General features: G+C 33.8%; 2 protein-coding genes across 2 annotated transcripts; one reads left to right on the top strand and one right to left on the bottom strand.

Moving 5' to 3' along the window:
* The first annotated feature begins 635 nt into the window (after positions 1-635).
* On the top strand, positions 636-6,652 carry LOC128042942 (serine/threonine-protein phosphatase 7 long form homolog). The gene is made up of 2 exons (XM_052634456.1): positions 636-743; positions 6,312-6,652. The coding sequence occupies exons 1-2, from the start codon at positions 681-683 to the stop codon at positions 6,606-6,608; spliced, it is 360 nt and encodes a 119-aa protein (XP_052490416.1). The 5' UTR covers positions 636-680; the 3' UTR covers positions 6,609-6,652.
* Positions 6,653-15,312: 8,660 nt separating this feature from the next.
* On the bottom strand, positions 15,313-16,155 carry LOC105793157 (uncharacterized). The gene has a single exon (XM_012622085.1). It carries the CDS (start codon positions 16,153-16,155, stop codon positions 15,313-15,315), a length of 843 nt encoding a protein of 280 aa, XP_012477539.1.
* Positions 16,156-17,815: the final 1,660 nt, after the last annotated feature.

The following is a 17,815-nucleotide window of genomic DNA, read 5'->3' as shown; positions in this document are numbered from 1 at the left end:
GAGTTTTGATCATTGGAAATGAGGTGTACTTACTATTTCTTGGCAATGCTAAGGATGCTATGGATGACAATTACCAAAACTGATAGGAAGAATGATTGAATGGAGGATGTTTTGATCTAAGAAAACAAGATAATCAACGACAAAAGGATGAAAATTTTGATGTAAATGAGAGGAAATATAGAGAAGAAGAAAAATTATAATAGGAATTGAAAAATGAGGGAAATAAAGACCAATTAGGAAATAAATTGATTAAATACTTAGGGTTTGTAACAACCCGATTTTGACCCTAGTCAGAATAGTGGTTTCGGGACAACGAATCCAAGTTAGAAAAATATTTTAAAATTATTTTCTGTGTTTATTATGTATAAATTTACTTGTGTGAAAATTTCGTGCTTTAATTTTGTCGTTTGAGTGTCCGATTAAATAAAAGGATTAAATTGCGTAAAATGAAAATTTAGTGGTTATTTCAAAAAGGGGTCGAATAGTGGTTGTTCTTTAAATATGGGGGTTTTATGTTGCAATTTGACCATTGAAAAGATAGTGGACGGCACTATGTTTAAAATATATAGTTTTTATACTATTTATAAAAAGTTATAATAATAATTTATGTATTATAATGTTATTATAATAAAAAGGAAAGGCATAAGAAAGTGGGGGGAGATGGATTATCTTTCTGCCGAATGAAAAGGGGAAGAAAAGAAGAAAACCAACTGGGTATTCGGCCCTTCCTCAAGCAAATTAAGGTATGTTTTGGTTTTGGTTTTTGATGATTTTTATGTTTTTGAGATCGTTGTTTCGAATACTACTCGACCCATGCTTCAATTTCTGATTTTGATGAATATTTTGAGTTATGCCATTGATGAATAATTGTATTTTGTGATGTTTGATGATGAATTATTGAAGATATGTTTTGGTTAGTATGTTTTGTATTGGAAATTTTGATGAATTTGAGTAATTAGAGCTAAATTACAAAAATATTTATTGTTCATAAGTGTATGTTAGAGTGAGAATTTGATGTTGCCATAGAAGGAAAAGTGTTTAGTATGCTGTAAAATATAAGAATAAGGTGTGAAATTTAATTTTCGAGCCTAGGGACGGAATTGAAATATGCAAAAGTTTAGGGCAAAATTGTAATTTTTCCAAAGGTTGAGTCAAGGACTGTTTTGAATAATGTGAGTGTTAAATAAGTTAAAAATGTTATTATAAACCAAGAAAGATGAGGAATTGAACTTGAAAGCATGATGGTAAGTTTATAAGCAAATAGATGTTATAATTTTTTTTAAATGTGAATTATATGTGCTAAAATGAATATGTAAATAAATATATATTAGTTGAATGTGTACAAGCCTGGCAGCTATGTTTATGAGTTCGTTTCGACTGAGTTACGACATTCGAAAGCCCCGTATGAGCCTTAAGAATAGTTAGGATACATATGTCATGACATAGGATTTTGATATGTATTTTCGTGTAAGACCACATCTGGGACGTTGGCATCGACTTGTGTATACGTGTAAGACCATGTCCGAGACATTGGTATCGTATTTGATTTGTGTAAGACCCTGTCTGGGACAGTGGCATCATATGTGATTACATGTAAGACCACGTCTGGGACGTTGGCATTGTACGAGCCTTCCGACTATCCGAGTATCCTTTTTAATTCCGAATGGTTCAACGGGTAAAGATAAGTTGTGTACGAATGTTTAAATCAGGCTAAGTGACCAGGTATGTGATAATTGAATTATCTATTTGAAAATAAGGTAAGTTGTATACTTGAATTGATGATATGAAGTTATGTGAAATATGAATTATGTGATTGCATATTTGAATATATATGTATTCGGCCTTTAATGTATATGTGTATTGAGGAAAGTGCTGATTCCACTGTGTAACGGTTAATATTCCGAAGTGTTCATTGGGAAAATTGGATAAGTGAAAATATGTGTGAATTGAATAAGTTTACGTGATTGAATATTGGGTTCGATATTTAATTGACCCTTGAGTAAGATGAAAAGAAGTAATGAAATTATGAAAAAGTAAAATGTACAACAAAACAGTTTTAGATAGTAACAACAATGTAACTTTGAAAAATCACCAAAAATAGTGGAAATTGAATTAGAGAGTGAATAAGATATGAAATGAAAGCTTAAGAAGTATATTTTCATATGAAAGAAACAGAGAAAGCAAAAGAGTTATACATTTTGAGATATTTGAATTTTAGTGAGGCAAGGTTGGATTGATTTCGGAATCCCCTGTTCTGACTTTGGAAAATAATTAAAAATTGTACAAAAATAGTTATGAGTTATAATTTATATGCTTAGAATCCTTGATGAGTCTATTTTCAAAGGAAAGAAATGGAAACATCATTTGAATTCTTTACAATGAGATATTTAATTTTTAGTGAAGAGAGGTCAGAGTTGTTGAGCAGAGAAATAGGGGAAACTTTAAAGAATAAACTGTACTAATTGGCTGAGTCAAAAATTCTGAAATTTTTATGGTGGAAAGGTATATGAGTCTAGTTTCGGAAAAAATTTACGGAACTTAATTTGGAGCCCTGTAGCTCTAGATAAAAATAAATTAGCGTCTGTGACGCAGAAAGATAGCTTGCTGGAAATTAAGCAAACCTTAAAATTTATGTGTGATTAAATTTATATTGCTGTGAAATCATGTGAAGAAAATTTATAGATCTTAATTTGGAGCTCTGTAGCTCCGGATAAAAATAATTTAGTGACTCTGACTCAAATAGACAACTTTAAATTTTAATATAAGTGAATAGTGAAATAATGTATAATGCTATTTAAGCATGTTTTATACGTAACGGATGTGGATTGGAGAGGAGGAGGAGGACAATAAAATGTATGAAATGAATTATTTGAAGTTATATAAGCTAGTGTCGAATGTAATATTGTGATTTGATTATTTTCGAGAATGATTTAAATTAGATGTGAATTATGTGAAAGACTGATTTTGCAAGTTCGGGCTTTATGCCTATGAGCTTTATGCGGTGAATTATGTCGACTTTATGTCTAGCGTGCTTTGTGCGGTGAAATGTATCGAGCTTGGTGCCTAGCAGGCTTTATGCCGGTGTTATATACAAGGCTCTATGCTCTATAAATCTTATGTGAGCAATACTAAAAGCAAATAAATGTGTTAAGAAAGCTAAATTATTCGGTACATGATTTGGCATGAAGTAAGACCATGAATAGTTTATGAATTAAAACATGTTGGCAAGCCCGATACATGAATAAATGTTGTGCTCATCCATACTTATAATGCTTATGTTATATATATATATATATTTGGCGTACATATTTGGTATACATGCTTAGGCTTTGGCCAAGTAGTGGCTAGACCATGCCACGTTAAATTTATAAGTTATAGCATTGTGAAAAATTCAAGCAAATCGTGACACCGGGCAAACAATGTACTCAAATCCGTAATCGATCCTTAATTTAACAAGTATTTGAAAGTGCAATTGAAGTTAAATGTTAGATTATAAGTTGACATCTGATATTGAGCTCGATTGAGTAAATCCATTATTTGATAGTGTGGTTGGCAGAAAATGTTGCATTATATATATATTGTGAAGAGTTATAAAAGCATGTTAATAATTTTGAAAGTTTTAAATTTGAATGAAATTTTGTAACTCGGTTTAATAGGTTTACATGTGTAAGTGTTCTGGTAATGCCTCATACCCTGTTCCGGTGTTGGATACGGGTAAGGGGTGTTACAGGGTTTGAAAACCTTAGGGATGGCATGGGCTATTTACCCAAAATTTCGACTGAAAAATAAAAGGAAATGGAAGGGAAGAGAATGGCTTAAACCTAAAATCACTTAGGGGGGAAGCTAACTCTTAACCATTAGGCATGATGCCCATTTCTTGTTTAGTTTTAATTCTCAACTGTATATATTTTAGTTGTGGTTTTTACCCTAGGTTGTTGAAAATAAAAAGAAGGGAAATGGGAGGAAGGAAGCTCAAACTTGGGTCTCTAGGGAAGACACTAAACACTTAATCATTTAGCCTTATTCATTAAAATTAACCCTTATATTTCAAGGCGTGACAATCAATTAAATGTTTAATTAGTTGGGAAAGAAATAAAGGGGAATATTTGGATAATTTTTTTTTATCTAAAAGCCAAAAGCTATGTTTTTTAGCGTTTAAGTTTAGGTCTAAAATTTAATTTGAATCCCACTTTTGATTCTAGATTAACTTTTTTTTTATTGTTTTAGGACCCCAAAGTACTTTTACTTCCAAAACCTAGTTTAAAACAGAATGAATAACAAGGCCTCAATCTGTTTCTAATTTATAATAAAATTTTACCTTAGTAATTATGTTAAATTAAGTTTAATTTTAGTAAATTAACTTAAATTTTGGGCTTTTTGGTAAGTATTAAATTTTGTGTTAATACCATTTTATTTAAGTTGTAAATAAAATTATTTAATAAAGTAAATATAGGTGAATTGGGTATAAACCCTGATCAGGTTTAAATAAAATATTATACTCATATTTCAAATTAAGTTGAACTTAAATAAAGAAAATTTGGGGTTTCATTCAGGGATTCTTTTTGAAGAAGAAGAAATTTGGTATTTAGGAATTGAGAGTTTCAGGTTGAATTGAAGAAGAAAATGTAGATGGAATCTTGACTTTTGGAGAAATTGGGATGGTGGGGCTGGCCAGGCTTTTGAAAATTGGGAAAATGGCAGACGGGCTTGGGGGGGGGGGGGGATAGGATGGGTTTGGGCTTTGGGGGAAATGAGTATTGTAAAAGGATTTAGGTTGGGGAGTGGGAATATAAATTTAAATTTTAAAATTATATAGTTTATATTTGGTTTATTTGAATTTAAAATTCAATTAGACTCGAACTCAAAATTCAAAAAAATTTTAAGTTGATTCAATTAATTGAATAACTTGATTCAAAAAATTGAAATTGAAATTTTTTCAAATTTTCGAGTGAAATCAATTTTACTCACCCCTAATTTTAGATAAAATAATTGCAAACATAATTTTAAAAATATAAAATAGTTGAAAAGAAAAATGACACTTTTTCTTGTTTATTTTTCTAGATATCTACTTTAAACTAATTATTTTCTATATTAAAAGAGGAATAGTGAAACTACATTTTTTTATATCGTAGATTAGATTTGAAATATATTATTCATAATAAAATTAAAAAACTAAAATATGAAATAATTTAGTCTTATATGAATTTATTTAATTAAAAATATTTAAATTACTATCATTTACCAAATAGTAGTTAAACGATTTTAATTAGATTATTTTCTAAATTAATTCAATTTGAAATGCCAAAATAGTACTAGGAAACTCATTTTAACCTAATTATTCTTTAAATTGACTCTTATATATAGTTGTAAAGCAGACAAACATTTATGAAAAGTTGATCAGGTCATCCAACCTTATGAAATCGGTACATTCCAGATGTTAAAATGCACCAAAATAATCCCTATACCTCTTACTTCTAGTTCACATCATCTATGCACTAACATTTTCAATAAAACAATTCTACACTAACTTCAACTTTATACTCAACATAAATTTATTATTAAGAAGTTTATATAAACATGTCACAAGTTATTTACAAGAATTTATTATGGAGGGGTTAATTTTTCATTTTTCTAAATATGTTAAAAAATTTAATTGAGAATTTATATTATTATTTTTTAAATTTATCGATTTACGGTGTTTTTAGAGAGAGAAGACAACGCATTCTACGTGGCACATTTTCATTGATCTTGTAGGGAAAGCGCGCCCTATACGACGTGTTTTCTTCTCTTTCCTAAAAACGCTTCCTACGTGGCGCGTTTTCTCTGCCAGATCAGTGAAAACGCTTTCTGTAGGACGCGTTTTTTGTACAACGGTAACATTTCGTAACCGGTAAAAATTCCAACCGCTACGTAACTCCAACAACCATAATTTTCCCTATATAAAGCCCTCCAACTCTCATTCTTTTCAACTCAACTTTCAGTTTTCACAATTTGATTCTCAATTTCTTGTTCTCGATTTTTTATTCTCAATTGTCAATTCTCGATTTTTTATTCTAAATACCCAATTTTAAAAAAAATTCTAAATCCTTTGATTTTATTTCATTCATTCTTCGATGGCAAATCAACTTATTCGTTTGGATGACAAGTACATCTCTGACGTTCAATTACAAATAGTAACAAAATATTATTAAATTATTTAATTTTAATCAGTTAATTATTATGATGTTAAGAAAATTGGTTAAATTATTTTAATTTAAGCAGTTAATTATTATGCGATTTAGATTATTAATTTTTTATGTTTATACACTCAGCCTGAAGATCGGATTATGGAGACGTACATAAACAACTTAAGCGAAGGTGCACCAGAGGTCATTCACGGGCACTTGCAAGATGCAGACTTTTTATACACAGTTTGCATGCTCGAGGGAACTAAATTGGATCCCCCACTCATCAGTGCTTTGGTCAAGAGATGGAGACAAAAGACACACACGTTTCATCTTCTATGCAGTGAGTGTACAATTACACGTGAGGACGTCAGTTTACAACTTGGTCTACCGGTCAATGGGGATGACATTACAGGCCAGTTGTTAGTGTCGATTGGAGTGTAACATACGAGCAACTGTGTTAGCTAGATGGAACAAACCGAAAATGCCAAGAGGGGGGTGAATTGACTTTTAAAATTCTTGGTGAAAGCAAAGACAAAAATGAAACAATGAACACAAAGAATTTAGAGTGGTTTAGCCTCAACTGCCTACTCTACTACCTTAGCTTTCCACCACTAAGGATTTTCCCAAATTCACTAATTTGTTCAACCTTTGAGGATAAGGTTTAACCTACAACTCCTTAAGATTTCTACCCCAAATCTTAAGTTACAAACCCTCTCAAAGATATCCAAATAAGCAAACAAAGAAACAATCCTTACAAGATTAAGTTGTTTGCAAAATTAAGCTCAAATACAATAAAATATGTCGAAACTATTTTTTTTAAAAGGGGTCGACTTTAAAAGGGGTCGACTTTGATTTTGAAAATGAAAACAAACATGGGAGTCGCCACCAATCCTTTTTATTAGGTGTGATTTGATCACCTTGTGATTTAATCGTTTTAATAAAATATTTGATTTACTAAAACAACAATTTTCGGTCTACAAAAATTCAGGAAATGGGTTCGGGAGTCGGTTACGTACGAGGAATGATTAGCACCCTCGTAATGCCCAAAATTGGTACCTAATTGATTAATTAATGTCTTAGTGTCAAAAATTGAAAACTTTGAAAAGATTTAAAATATGATCATTTGTTAAAATATCGCTTAATTGAAATTGTTTTTTAGAAAAGGGCATATTTCACGTCAATCGAGAAAAAAAATTATATCCCGTGAATTAAGACACAATGTCTTAAATCCCTGAAATGAGAATAAACACCAAAAGTTTTATTTATTTTAAAAGATATTTGATTATCTCAGTTTTAAAAAAGAAATCATATTTCGTAAGTTAGAACATGATCTTTTTTTATTCCCGAGATTATTTAAAAAACTTATGTTTAAAAAGGTTCGTGTATTCAGATTTATCAAGAAAATCAAAACCCCGTAAGTTAGAAAATGACTTTTTGAATCTCAAAATACGACATATCGCTTATTTAAAAAACTTATGTATTGGGTAATGATTAATGTAACACGAATTGGTAGAAATAAAGTACGTTGTTGATATGCATGGCAGAATAACAATAAATGCGTTAATGTGAGCGATAATCTAAAGAACGAAAATAAAATAAACGAGCCAAAAATAAAAAGACAAATAATAAGGATAACAAACTAAAAATTTGAAGCTAAAGACCTAATATTAAATAAATAAGTAAATATTGTATAAAACAATTTAAGAATAATAAATTTAATAATAATGATGATGATATTAAAATAATATAATAATAAAAATCTAAAGTTTTAACTTATATAAGATGATATAAATAAATGACATGATATAATAAAATAAATGTATTTAAAATATTTAGGTAAATAAATAAAAATATAATAGAAATAATAATGAAAAACTAATTTATTTAATAATATGGTAATAATAACAAATAAATAAATAAAAAGGAAAATAATAATAGTAAAATAATTAGTTTTAATAATAAAATAACAAAAATAACAAAAAGGGACTAAATTGAATTTTAAAACAGAAATTTGGGGCAAATCAAAAAATAATAAAAGGAAAAGGACCAAGTTGAACGCGCGAATAACAAGGAGGGACCAAATGGCCAATAATCCCCACCATCCAAAACACGCAGTTTCAGAGTGGACCACTTTGTAAATCGAAATAAATTATAGGGCGCAATTAAAAAATAAAGAAACTTGATTGTAAACCATAAAAAAAGCGGAAGGGCTAAAATGCAAATGGCCCATTAATAAAAACACACGGATCCTCCTAGGTGGGCTGGGTCGTGCGCGGGTCAGCCTCAAAACGACGTCATTTTAGGGCTTTCTGAGCCCCACCAAAACAGCACCGGTTTAGCACCCTATAAAAGTCAAATTTTTGCCCAAAAAATTCATTTAGCCCATCATTTTTACAAAAACTTCAAAAAGTCTCTCAAGACTCTCTCCTCTGTTTTCTCTTCCAGCCAAGGGTCCAACCGTCGGCTGTCGAGCCGACCGCTGGCCATCGTGACGGCACCACCGTCCACAATGGCCAAAAAACCCAAAATTTTCGATTTTGACCTCCTTTTACTTTCTACTTCAAAAATAAGAAAAAAGAAAAAAAAGAAATCTCTGATTTTCTCCAAGGAACCACCGCGCCGAACCCTAAAGTCTTGGGTTCTCGATGCCAGAAAGAGCCTCCAATGACGGAGCGAGAGGAAACATCCCCGGTAAGTTTCCTATTTTTATTTTTATGAAATAATAAATAAAAAATAGAAGATTTAACTAAAAAAATCACCTTTCTTTTACTTTGAATTCTTTTTCTTTCAATATCCCCTCCGAAAATTTACAAAATATCAGTTACGGCTTTTATAGCCGAATTACAAAATGATTGGTCTCTATTTTTTATTTTTTTTCTCCGTTGTTTTTTCTCATGTGTTTGTTGCGTGTTGCAGGTGTCCATCTTTCCTTGCAGGTAGCGATGGTAGAGGTGTCAGGGGCTAGGTGCGGCGGCAGCAGGCTGGGGGCTAGGGTTTTCTTTTTTTTTTCTTTTTAGGTTGTGGGCTTGTTGGGCCTTAGGGTTTTTTATTTTTTGGGCTTGTAATTTGGGTTTGATGGACTGTTAATATTTGGTATTTTTATTTATTTATTTTTGTTTGTTTTTTGGTCTGATTTGGGCCCGAGCAAAATAGGCCCGTTACAGCTGCCCCACATTGCTCGTTGACATGAAACGGGAATGGAGCAAAGACTTTCGAAGGGCCAATTTTGCCTGGTTTTGCCGAGTTTTAACTTGTTTTGGTGATTCTCTTCTTCAAGTAGCTTCATTCCAGTCCACTGCGTCTTGTTGCTTCGATCCACTCCACTGCAACTTCAGAGAGATATGACTTGTAACTTCAATCTACTCTGTCGCAACTTCAGGGGGACAAGATTTGTGGTTTTAGTCTGCTCCACTGCAACTTCAGGGAGATAAAACTTGCTATGGTAGATTCAATTCGACCTACTGCAACTTCAGAGGTATGGGATTCATCGTTTTAATCCGCTCCACTACAACTTCAGGGAGATAGGATTAATAGCTTCAATCTGCTCCACTGCAATTTCAAGGAGATAAGATTGGTATCTTCAGTCTGCTCCACTACAAATTCAGGGAGATAAGACTCGTAATTTCAACCTGTTCTACTGCAACTTCAGAGAAATAAGGTTTGCGGCTTTAATCTACTCCACTGTAACTTCAGTGAGATAAGATTTGTAGCCTGTCTTCAATCTGCTCTGTCGAAACCATTTTTTTTTGTAAAAGGTCGACTTTTTATTTAAAAATAAAAATGGAGTCGCCACCGATTATTTTTTATGAGGTGTGATCGGGTCACCTCGTAATGATTTAATTTATTAAAATAACAATTTTAGTCTACGAAATTCAAAAAAAGGGTTCGGGAGTCGGTTATGTACGAGGAAGGATTAGCACCCTCGTAACGCCCAAAATTGGTACCTAATTGATTAATTAATGTATTAATGTGGAAAATTGAAAATTTTGAAGAGATTTAAAATACAATCCTTTGTTAAAATCGCTTAATAATTTTATTTCTTAAAAAAAGGGCGTACCTCACGTTAATTGGTAAAAAGAATTATGTCTTGTAAGTTTGGACGTGATGTCTTAAATCCTCGAAACGAGACTAAACACCGAAATTTGTATTATTTTAAAAGATATTCGATTATCTCAGTTTTAGAAAAGAAATAATATTCCGTAAGTTAGAACACGATCTTTTATTAATTCTCGAGATTAAAAGAAACTCATATTTAAAAAAGGTTCGTGTATTCAGATTTATCGAGAAAATCGAAACCCCGAAAGTTAGAGAACGACTTTTCGAATTCCAAAATATGAAATATTGCTTATTATTAAAAAAACAAAATTTGTGTATCGGACAAAGATTAAAGTAATGTAAATTGGTAGTAAAATATAAAAGAATAAGCAATGGTGCTAATATGCGTAAAAAGTATTAATCTGAATGACAATAATATAAATGTACTAATAAGAAATTCATAATACATCACTTTAATACCAATATTAACAATCAAAGAAAAATAAAATAAATAAATAATAAATAATAACAATGATAACAATAACAATACTAATGACAAAATGTGCACATGCAATCACAATACTAATTTCTAAATATAATAAAGACAAATAAATAAATAAATAAATACGTAAATAAATAAAATGGGAATTATAAAAGATTGAATTTGAATAATCCGTCGAGTCGAATTAGAATGGAATTAAAAGTATAAATGTAAATAAAATAAGTACATAAAATACTAAACTAAAAATGTAAAAATATTAAAAGTGAATGAAATAGATAAAATAATAAAAAAGAACTAAATGGTCAAAGGGTCAAAACAAAAAAAAACTTTGATGGATAAATTTTGAAGAAAAAAAGAAATAGGGCCTAATTAAAACGCACGCAAAGGGATGAGGACTAAAAGAGAAATTATTCCCAGTCCTCAAAATGCGTCGTATCATCAAGGACCGAAATGAAACAAAAAAAATTACACGGTCAAATTTAAAAAAATAAAAAATTGAAAATAAGACTAAATTGAAACGCGTTGTAAAAGCGGAAGCACTGACTGCGCAAATATACCCTTTGTTGAAAACACGCGGATCCTCTGGAGCAGGTCGAGTTAGCGCGCAGGTCAAGGGTGAAACGACGCCGTTTTGGGCTATTGGAATTAGCCCTAAAACGACGCTGTTTTACAGGGCTTATAAAATTTAATTTAAAAAAAATCATTCCAGCCTCTTAATAAAAAAATTCCTTTTTCTCTTTTCTCTGCAGCATCCCCCATTTCGACCATCTGATTGTCGGCCGACAGCCATGCCACTCGCCAACCACCAGCGACGATGTCGCGTGGCTGAAAAACCCAAAATTACCCCTTTTTTGCCTAGATTTTAGATCTAGAAGGCAAATGCCTAAAAATTAGAAAAAGAATGGAAAAGATTTGACCTTTGCCCTTTCCTGTTGATTTTGATGCCGGAGAAAGTTTCCGACGACGAGTATGTGAAGTGACTCAGGTGAGTTTCTTTCGTTTCTTTTTATTTTTATTTTTCATATGTACAATATATAAAAAAATAAAAGAATCACCTTTAGATAATTTTTTTCTATTTTTTGATTGATATCCGTCTGAAAAACATAAAAAGTGAGTGTTTATGGCTTTTATAGCCGGATTACAAACTATTTGTCTCTATTTTTTTATTTTTTTCCCGTTGTTTTTACTGCTTGTTGGCTTCTGTTGCGTGTTGCCTTTGGTTTGCAGGTGTCAGACGCGTGCTGCAGTGGTGGCGTACGAGGAGGCCGTGCAGCTTGCATGGGAGGAGCAGCAGCTAAAAGGTGCTAGGGTTTCTTTGTTTTTTTTAAAAAGATATTTAGGCTTTGGGCTTGTTGGGCCACTAGGTTTTTTTGTAATTTGGGCCAGTTGGGTTTGTTGTAAATGGACTTGGTATTTGAAATTTTTATTTATTTGGTTTTATTTATTATTTGTATTTGGTCTTGGGCCCGGGAAAAATTAGGCCATTATAGCTGCTCCTCTTTGCTCGTTGTCGTGTAACGAGAATGGAGCAAAGACTTTTAAGAAGGACCAATTTTATCCGGTCCCACTGAATCTTGACTTCTTGGTGCTCATCTTCTTCTAGTAGCCTTATTCTAACCCACTGCCACTTCAGGGAGATGAGACTTATGGTTTTAGTCTGCTCCACTGCAACTTCAGGGAGATAAGACTTGCTATGGTAGATTTAATCCGACCTAATGAAACTTCAGAGGTATAGGGTTCATTGTTTTAATTCGCTCCACTACAACTTCAGGGAGATGAGATTAGTAGCTTCAATCTGCTCCACTGCAACTTCAGGGAAATAAGATTGGTATCTTCAACCTGCTCTACTGCAACTTCAGGGAGATAAGGTTTGTGGCTTTAATCTGCTCAACTGTAACTTCAGGGAGAAAATTTGTAGCCCGTCTTCAATTTGCTCCATTGCAACTTCAGGGAGATAAGATTGATTTATTTTTAACCTGTTCCACTTCAACTTCAAAGAGATAAGATATGTGATTTATAGCTTTAATTTGTTCCACTGCAACTTCAAGGAAATAAGATTCGCTCTCTTTAGTCTGCTCCACTGCAACTTCAGGGAGATAAGGCTTGTAACTTCAACCTGCTCCACTGCAACTTCAGGGAGATAAGGTTTGTGGCTTTAATCTGCTCCACTACAACTTCAGGGAGATAAGATTTGTAGCCTATCTTCAATCTGTTCCACTGCAACTTCAGGGAGATAAGATTGGTTATCTTTAGTCTGCTCCACTGCAACTTCAAGGAGATAAGACTTGTAACTTCAACCTGCTCCACTGCAACTTCAGGGAGATAAGGTTTGCTATGATCTGCTCTATTGCAACTTCAGAGAGCTAAGATTGGTTTATTTTTAACCTATTCCACTGCAACTTTAGGGAGATAAGGTTTAATATGATCTGCTCTACTGCAACTTCAGAGAGATAAGATCTGTGATTTATGACTTTAATCTGTTTCACTGCAACTTTAGGGAAATAAGATTCGCTATCTTCAGTCTGCTCCACTGCAACTTCAGGGAGATAAGAATTGTAAATTCAATCTGCTCCACTGCAACTTTAGTGAGATAAGATTTGCTATGATCTTCAATCTATCCCACTGCAACTTCAGGGGTATAAGATCTGTAATTTCATTGGTCTGTTACACCATTCTCTGGGTAACATGACCTTTTCAAACTCATTTTATGGGCCTAGATTAGGATGTTATGATCAGAATGAATCAAATGCTCCTAACTAGATGTGTATGCATGATATTTGCATGAATCCAAAATGTCATTGTTTTAGAATGATCCCTTTTTAATGCTTAGGTTAATATTGCTTGTTGTTCATCGAGGTTTTATCACTGACGTATTACGCTGCCTTTTTCCTTAGCTGGTATCTTTGACAGAAAACTCAAAGAAATAACCATAATTTAGACTATTATTTCTCAAATGTTCCAACCCTTAGGTTTGGTTAGTTCTACATAATAGTTCTGTTTTAAGTCCTCGTACTATTTAGAAAAATTTTTAGAGCAATATGCAGAACTCCTTTTGCTTGAATATTATTAGTCCATTAATCGTTATTTCAATAAAAAAACACTTGAAAAAGATTATTGCAATGGACAAGATGAGATTTTGTTGAGAGCAAAGCTTGAAATGAATAAATTAATCAAGAAAGCGCATTTTGCCGAAATACAAAATGAATGAAATGGAAATAGGTGCCCCAGATATCATAGCATGAGCTTCTCTGTACAAAACTTCTTGAGGGCCCTTTGAACTTGATATGTGTTTAGGAGATCAGAGTATTTTGTTGATACCCCAAGATGTATCATCCTTCCTTCTTGTTAATTCAAGCATGGTAAGACTATCGCATGCCCCACATTCGATCAAGATTTTGAATTGCCCTTTTCTCGGTTTTTCAATTCAAAACCCCTTTGGTCTCAAAGCACCCTTTGCAGGTTTTTGTCTTGGCCACTCCTTCCTCTTTTTTTTTAGGTGAAGTACTTCTTGACTGAATTCAAATTCACAGGATTAGGCAGGTTCTTGCCATCCATCTCGCTCAATATCAATGCCCCTTCAGAAAAAGCCTTCTTTACCACATAAGGTTATTCCTAGTTTGGCATCCACTTTTCTCTAAAGTTCTTTTGTATGGGAAGGATCTTCTTCAGTACCAAGTCCCCCTCATGGAATTCTCTGAGACGAATCTCTTTGTTGTAAGCTCGCATTATTCACTTATGTTATATTTGACCATGACGGATAGCTTTTAGCCTTTTCTTTTTTGATCAAATTCAGTTGATTATATCGGGATTGGATTCATTCTGCTTCATCTAGCTTTAATTCTGATAAAACTCGGAGGGAGGGAATCTCAACTTCAATGGGCAAAATCGCCTCCATTCCATAAACCAATGAGAAGGGCGTTGCCCTAATAGAGGTCCTGATAGACGTCTTATTAGCATAAAGGGTAAATAGTAACTTCTCATGCCAATCTCTATAAATCTCAATCATTTTTCCTACAATCTTCTTAATATTCTTATTAGCTACCTCTACTGCACCATTCATTTTAAGGTGATATGGCGATGACTTGTGGTGCTTGACCTTGAATTTGCTATAGACCTCTACTATCATGTTGTTGTTCAAATTTAATACATTGTCAGATATAATCCTTTCTGGCATCCCATACCGATATATGATCTCCTTTTTTAGGAATTTGCTAACTGCCGGCTTTGTGACATTGGCTTACGAAGTGGTCTCTACCCACTTGGTGAAGTAATCAATTACAACGAAGATGAACCGATGCCTATTAGAAGCTTTTGGCGAGATCGACCTAATGACATCAATGCCCCACATAGAGAAAGGTCATGGAGAAGTCATGACATGGAGAGGTGAATGAGGCACGTGAATCTTGTCTCCATAGATTTGGCACTTATGGCATTTCTTGGCATAATTGATACAGTCTCCTTCTATGGTGGACCAATAATATATGAATCTCATAATTTGTCTAGCCATTGTGAAACATTAACTTGTGTTCCGCAGACACCATCATGGACCATTTCCAAGATTTGCTTAGCCTTAACAGCGTCTACACATCTTAGCAGAACCTGATCCTTTCATCTTTTATATAAGATCTCTCCATCTAAGACATAGTCATTGGCCAGCCTTCTCAACGTCCTCTTATCATTTTCAGTTGCTTGGTCAGGGTACTCGTGATTCTTTACATATCGTAATATATTGTGGCACCAAAGGTGGTCATCCTTTTCCTTTTCCTCTTCTTTGATGTTGCAACAATGAGCCGGAGCCTCATAAATGCTCATCTGGATAGGTTTCACATCCCTTTGTTTGTTTACTCTGATCATAGAAGCTAAAGTAGCCAAGGCGTCAGCCATCTGATTTTCATCTCGCGGGAGGTAACAGAAGGTGATATCATCAAACTCCTCGATTAATTTGAGAACCAACTTTCGATAATTGACCAACTTGGGGTCTCTTGTCTCCCATTCACCTTTGAGCTGATAAATCACTAATACGAAATCCCCATATACCTCTAGCACTTTGATTTTGTGTTCAATGGCTGCACGGATACCCATGATGCACGCTTCATACTCCACCATGTTATTTGTGCAATAGAAATCTAATTTACTAGTTAAAGGATAATGATCGCCGTTTGGGGACACCAGGACTGCCCCGATTCCATTACCCACAGCATTTGAGGCTCTGTCAAAATTTAGTTTCCAAGGGTGGCCTTCTCGAGAGTCTTTTTTAGTGGTTGCAACGTACATTAGATCTTCATTCGAGAAGTCAAAGTTCAGTGGCTCGTAATCTTCCAGAGCTCTACTGGTCAGAAAGTCTGCTATTGCACTCCCTTTCACTACTTTCTGGTTCACATAGACTATATCAAATTCTGAAAGTAGAATTTTCCATCGAGTCATTCTTCCATTCAAAGCAGTCAACTCCATCATGTATTTCAGGTGGTCCAGTTTTGAGATTAACCAATTTGTATGGTACAGCATGTACTATCTCAATCTCCGAGTTGTCCAGATCAAGGTGCAACACAACTTCTCAATTGGCGAATATCTTGTCTCACATTCAGTGAACTTCTTGCTGAGATAGTAGATCGCTCTTTCTTTTCGTCCTGACTCATCATGTTGGCCAAGCATGCATCCCATGGAATTTTCAAACACTGCCAAGTACAATATCAACAACTTATCTAGGCTAGGCGGCATTAGTACTGGGGCATTGGACAGGTAATGTTTGACCTTTTCAAAAGTTTTTTGGCACTTCTTATCCCATACACCTGGATTGTGTTTCTTAAGAAGACGAAATATGGGGTCACATTTCTCATCCCATACACCTGGATTGTTTTTCAACACGAAGACATCCTTGAATTTTTAGAGTAACTTAATGAGGTCTCACTTCGCTTCTGCAGCAATGCAAGCCCTAATTTTCACCTCTTTTCTCTCTCCTAAGCTCACAACTTCCATTGACTCTTTATAAGGTAAGATCTGTTTCTCCTCTTGTTCCACCATCCTTAACAAATCAAGAGATAAGTTATAGCTTCGGTCATCTAAAAAATCTTGAGAATCCTCTATATTCATTTCTTGCTCAAAAGGAGACTCCGAGTCAGTAGTAGTGCCCCTCATATCATTAATATCTGAAGACTTGTTATTGAGGCGAAGGAAGATCCGAAGAAAAACAATCTAAGAATAATTATATGCATAGTATGGTTATGAAAGTAATGGAAAGAATAAAAGAATATTTACTCAAAATGAGATAGAAAGATATATCTTCATTGAAATAAAATATTGGACAAATGCCTTTTTACAAAAGATTCCTATTAGTCGCAGGCTTAGAACAACAAGTGTGTTTTGAACATTACTCTGAGTTGGCTCTAAAAGTTATAGGAATCTCTTCCGCAGTCCAATTATTCAGAACATTGCCAGGCTCTTAAGGGCATATGCCTGATAAATTTTATTCTCCCATTCCCTCTTCAGATATGGCGTTGATGCTCAGATTACCCAACATCTCTTTTGTAGTTTCTTTTCTTGACATCTTCCGTTCAGGGTGAATAGTTCGCCTTGACACGAATATTCTGGATATGTGGGAGAAGGTCATGAGTTCCCATTTGGTCTCCTTCCTGCTCAAACGTGCTCTCCTCATTTCCTGTTTCTTTTCTAACTCATTCCTCCTTTTCTTCGCATTTGGCTTATATCCCAAACTAAAGTGGTCTTGTTTGTTCATTAACATGGGTACCTCAACCCTCTCTTGAAGGTATTTCTCGAGTCCTTTTCCAGGCAAAACTCATTTCCCAACTATTATCTGTAAGCCCATCCTTATAGTTGTTGATTTTTTGGGCATCAGGATCTTGTTCCCTTCGACAATGAAGGTTGCATTTACAAATTCTAAAGATTGAAAGGAACATTCGATCGCTTCATCGTCTGCCCCTAAATATGGTGTGTCACTAGTTATAGATGCAATGATATCTTCTTCTGCTTTTATTGTTACCAGCCGACCCTCTGTTACTAACTTTAGCTTTTGGTGCAGTAATGAATGCACTGCCCCCGTTGGATGAATCCAAGGCCTCTCTAACAAGCAATTGTAAGAAGGCTTGATGTCCAT

Source organism: Gossypium raimondii, chromosome 8 (genome assembly GCF_025698545.1).
Source record: "Gossypium raimondii isolate GPD5lz chromosome 8, ASM2569854v1, whole genome shotgun sequence".
Taxonomy (NCBI): Eukaryota; Viridiplantae; Streptophyta; class Magnoliopsida; order Malvales; family Malvaceae; genus Gossypium; species Gossypium raimondii.
Note: the sequence above shows the minus strand (reverse complement) of the source record. Positions and strands in the feature narration are given on the sequence as shown.

Bases quoted from the DNA above. Each gene is read 5' to 3' on its own strand.
- LOC128042942 (XM_052634456.1), top strand. From the start codon at position 681: ATGAAAAGGGGAAGAAAAGAAGAAAACCAACTGGGTATTCGGCCCTTC. The intron at 744-6,311 runs GTATGTTTTGGT...TTATACACTCAG, and splicing joins CCTTCCTCAAGCAAATTAAG to CCTGAAGATCGGATTATGGA.
- LOC105793157 (XM_012622085.1), bottom strand. From the start codon at position 16,155: ATGGAGTTGACTGCTTTGAATGGAAGAATGACTCGATGGAAAATTCTA.